This window comes from Arachis ipaensis, chromosome B04 (assembly GCF_000816755.2).
Source record: "Arachis ipaensis cultivar K30076 chromosome B04, Araip1.1, whole genome shotgun sequence".
Taxonomy (NCBI): Eukaryota; Viridiplantae; Streptophyta; class Magnoliopsida; order Fabales; family Fabaceae; genus Arachis; species Arachis ipaensis.
This window is the reverse complement of record NC_029788.2, coordinates 127,289,165-127,292,884: the sequence shown is the minus strand read 5'-3', so window position 1 is coordinate 127,292,884 and position 3,720 is coordinate 127,289,165. Positions and strand designations below refer to the sequence as shown.

General features: G+C 29.6%; 1 protein-coding gene across 2 annotated transcripts in view; it reads left to right on the top strand.

The window, feature by feature from the left end:
- The window catches only part of LOC107638135 (homeobox-leucine zipper protein HAT7-like), a 3,236-nt gene extending 1,666 nt beyond the window's left edge, over positions 1 to 1,570 (top strand). For both annotated transcript variants that reach the window (XM_016341306.2, XM_016341305.2), the window contains exon 3: positions 1,057 to 1,570. In XM_016341306.2, coding sequence (XP_016196792.1) covers positions 1,057 to 1,482 — 426 coding nt within the window. In that variant the 3' untranslated portion in view covers positions 1,483 to 1,570. The remainder of the gene's footprint in view (positions 1 to 1,056) is intronic.

Below are 3,720 nucleotides of genomic sequence, written 5' to 3'. Positions count from 1 at the left end.
TCAATTTACTATAATGTATCAAATATTTTCCTGAGTGCTACTCATGTTTTTATAAGTAATTTCATCTTAGTATGTGCTTCCCCCTCTCCCCTCCCTCTTTTTGCTCAATAATGGTGATTTGATGTTTCCATGCTGGACGAAAAAAAGCGTTTCCTTTTTCCATTGACTTTATTCATGCAACACCTTTTCTTGTTTTGGTTTTGTTGCTTTATACTTAGTCCTTTTTAAGATGATTGATTCTCTCATTATTTTGATATTTTCTCTTTGATTGTTAGTTACTCTTTCTTCTGCATAGTCTCCCAATTGGATTTCTTCACAAGTGATGTTTCTCTCTTTATGGAAAAAAAGTTTGATTCTGATGTATTGATAGTATATTTTTTATTTTTTTTAATTAAATTTATGTATTTAGATAATATTTTTTACATATTAATAATGTGATCATATATATAATTAATTGTCTTTATAAAACTCTTTTTTACTAATAAGGCAAAAGTTACATTATTCTATCTAAAAGAAATAATTTATTCACTTTAATATATTTTTCTAAATGTTTCCTAAATATTAAATGAAAATAACTTAAATGTTTTATAAGAATATGTAAGGGATTAAAAATATTTATTTTATTTGATATTTTTTAAAAATGTAAAAAAGAAATCAGAAAACTAAATGTCATCAGTTGGTATGTAATTATAGAAATGTGGTGTTTACATTTTCCTTTATTTTATATATACACTTTAATGCATATTTTGAAACCATGAGTTTTTCACTCATGGATATCTAATAAAATGATGGAGATTGATATAAAAGTATGTGTTAGTTGACTAGATACATAAAATGAAATAAGGTGAAAACTCAGGTGCAGTCGACTTCATGTGAAGTTAATAGTTGAGAGTTGTTAGATGAAAATTTAGTCGAATCTCACCTATCAACTTTACGTGAAGTCGATTGCACCTGAGTTTTCACCATGAAATAAATATAGATAACATTTTTCATAATTATTTATATTTTTGGTATACAATCTCACTTTTTTTTTGGGATTCTTAATTATGTTTGTAGTTACAGGCCCTAATCAAAGGAAAGGAGTATTATTGTGAAGAAGAAGATGGAGCAATAATAAGCAACCTTAATAAGAAAGAAGCGGGAGAGGGTTCATGGAGTAATAATAATAATAATAATGGTTGTAGTGACAATAATAATATCTCATCATCAGACATTAACTTAGATCTCTCAACAACACCAATTATAAACACTAGTCCAGTATCTTCTCAAAATGCCAAAACTACCCTTGAATCCAATAATGATAATTCTCTAAAGCCCAACAACATAATTCAGCTCCTCCAATACTCACCACCATCATCATCAAGACCACAAGGAATTCCTCATCAGGATGAAGGCTTATGCAACATGTTTCATCACCAAATTGATGATCAACAGAATCTGTGGCCCTGGCCTGAACACCAGCCTCATAATAATTTCCACTGATCCAATTCACTCAGGTTCTTAGTAATAAAATTCCAATATCAATAGTTCAATTGAGACAAAAGAAAAAAAAAATGAGACAAGTTTCTTACACTTCTTAATTAATATATAGAACATTTTCTATCAATTTTCCTTATATTATTATTATTATTTGACCCTTAGTGGATATCCAGCTCTTGCATTGCATGTATATGATGCCCCACGAATAAAAATAGGATCTTTTGTTTGCATCCTTTAATTTATATTCATAATATATAATATTTTATTTCAAATTGGTACTGCTTTGGAATCATGAGCTCTATGTCGTGGTGATGAATTGCATGCAAATGCGTTAGGAGAAAGTCGTATGACTTCCAATAAGATATAGTACTAAATAAAGAAAATGGCTTTGGATCAGTTTTCTTTTTAATACTATATATGCTAATTAATACTACTTTTTAAAGAAGAAAAAAGACAAGTGCAAGAGAAAAGCATGTTCTCCTTCTTCTATTATATATATTCATATTAAAATAGCCGAAGGACTTGAAATAAAAATAATAATAATATATGTACTTAATTTCCCAAAATTTGATAAGGTCAAATATTCGTCTTCGTCGTCGAAGTAATCTTTTACTTGGCCAAGATAGAAGTAATCTTAAATGCTTGAATATAGTAGACTTCACAAAACAACAGTAGTATTAATTAGGGTTCAACACATTTTATGATTTATACTCATTAATTAATTATCGTTAATATTTTTAATAATGTGAAATTATATCTAGTGAAGTGAGATTACACATTTTTTTATGGTTAAATGCTGATTAAATTTTAATAAAAATGTTAGCCTTTGAAACTCTTTTTACGATCGAATATAATCTCTTAAGAATAAATTACCATTTGTACCCATGAAAGATATAGATGCTGATAAATGTACTCATATAAGAATAAAACGACAATTGTAACCACAGAAGATGATTTATGTGTGCCAAAATTACCCTAACAGACCAATTGCGTAACCAATGTCCGGATACTTTTGGCACACGAAGGCCATCTTCCGTGATTATAATTGTCGTTTTATTCTTATATAGATACATTTGTCAGCGTCTATATCTTTCATAAGTACAAATAGTAATTTATTCAATCTCTTAAATTAATAATATTTTTTTAATAATATTTTTTATTTCGACAGAATAAGAATTAATACGTACTATTGGTTGATTAATAAATTATTGGTGAATGAATTGCTTAATGAACTAGCAGATTCACAAGGATCTTTGAATCCAATTCCACAATAACTTTCCTCATCTCCAAATCTGAGGCAGTATTGAGTCCATGATAAACTCCTCATGTCTCCGCCTGAACTGCTGTGTAATTGCCTAGACCAGCCATAAATCTAGCAATTTACCTTCCTTGATAATTTGATTAATTCCTTAATTAACAAACCCCTCACATCCCGCTTTACATGGGTTATGCATTGCCGCTCCATCAGTATTATATTTTCAGGCCTTCGGAAACGGCGGTGAGAAGAACTCCTGGTTGTGCCATCTTTACATCCACCAACAGGTCACCAAAAATTAAGAGATCCACTTCTCTTCTTTGGTGATTCCAAGAAAGAATGTTAAGTTTCATCCGATCCATGTGCATCAAAGGAAACTCTGAAAAACTATTGAAGATGATTGAGTTGGATATGCCTTGTCCAAACTCTTGAGACCATCAATGGATAATTAGGGGTGTTTAAAATTCGGTCGACTTAAAATTCGATCCCGGAATTAAGATATATTTTGTTGGATTTAAATTTATCATTTATATTCAACGTTATTTTTAGGTTGGGCTAAAGTTATGTTTTGGGTTGTTTTTACTTTTTATTACTTCAATATATAAAATTTACAATTTTTTTATAGTTCATATTATTTTCCAACCCAATAGACTAAAAATTAATTTGATTGCGAATCTGAGCTCCATTTAAAGTTCTAACAGGCTAATAAGTAATCTAGTCACGGATATGAACTCCATTTAAAGGTTTGTCATTGGTTAATGAGTTGCTGCATGCGGTAGGCAAAATTCAAACTCTCGATACTTGCTTAAGCGGGATTTAAACTCTCGACAAATCCAAATTGGTTAATTTTTACAAATCTATATATATTAATTTTACATTGAATCGACCTAATTTAACTCGCTTTATTTTATACAACTTTTAGATTGGGTCAAAATACTTAGTGAACTTTTAAGGCTGGATCCGAATCTAACTAAATCCAGTCCGAC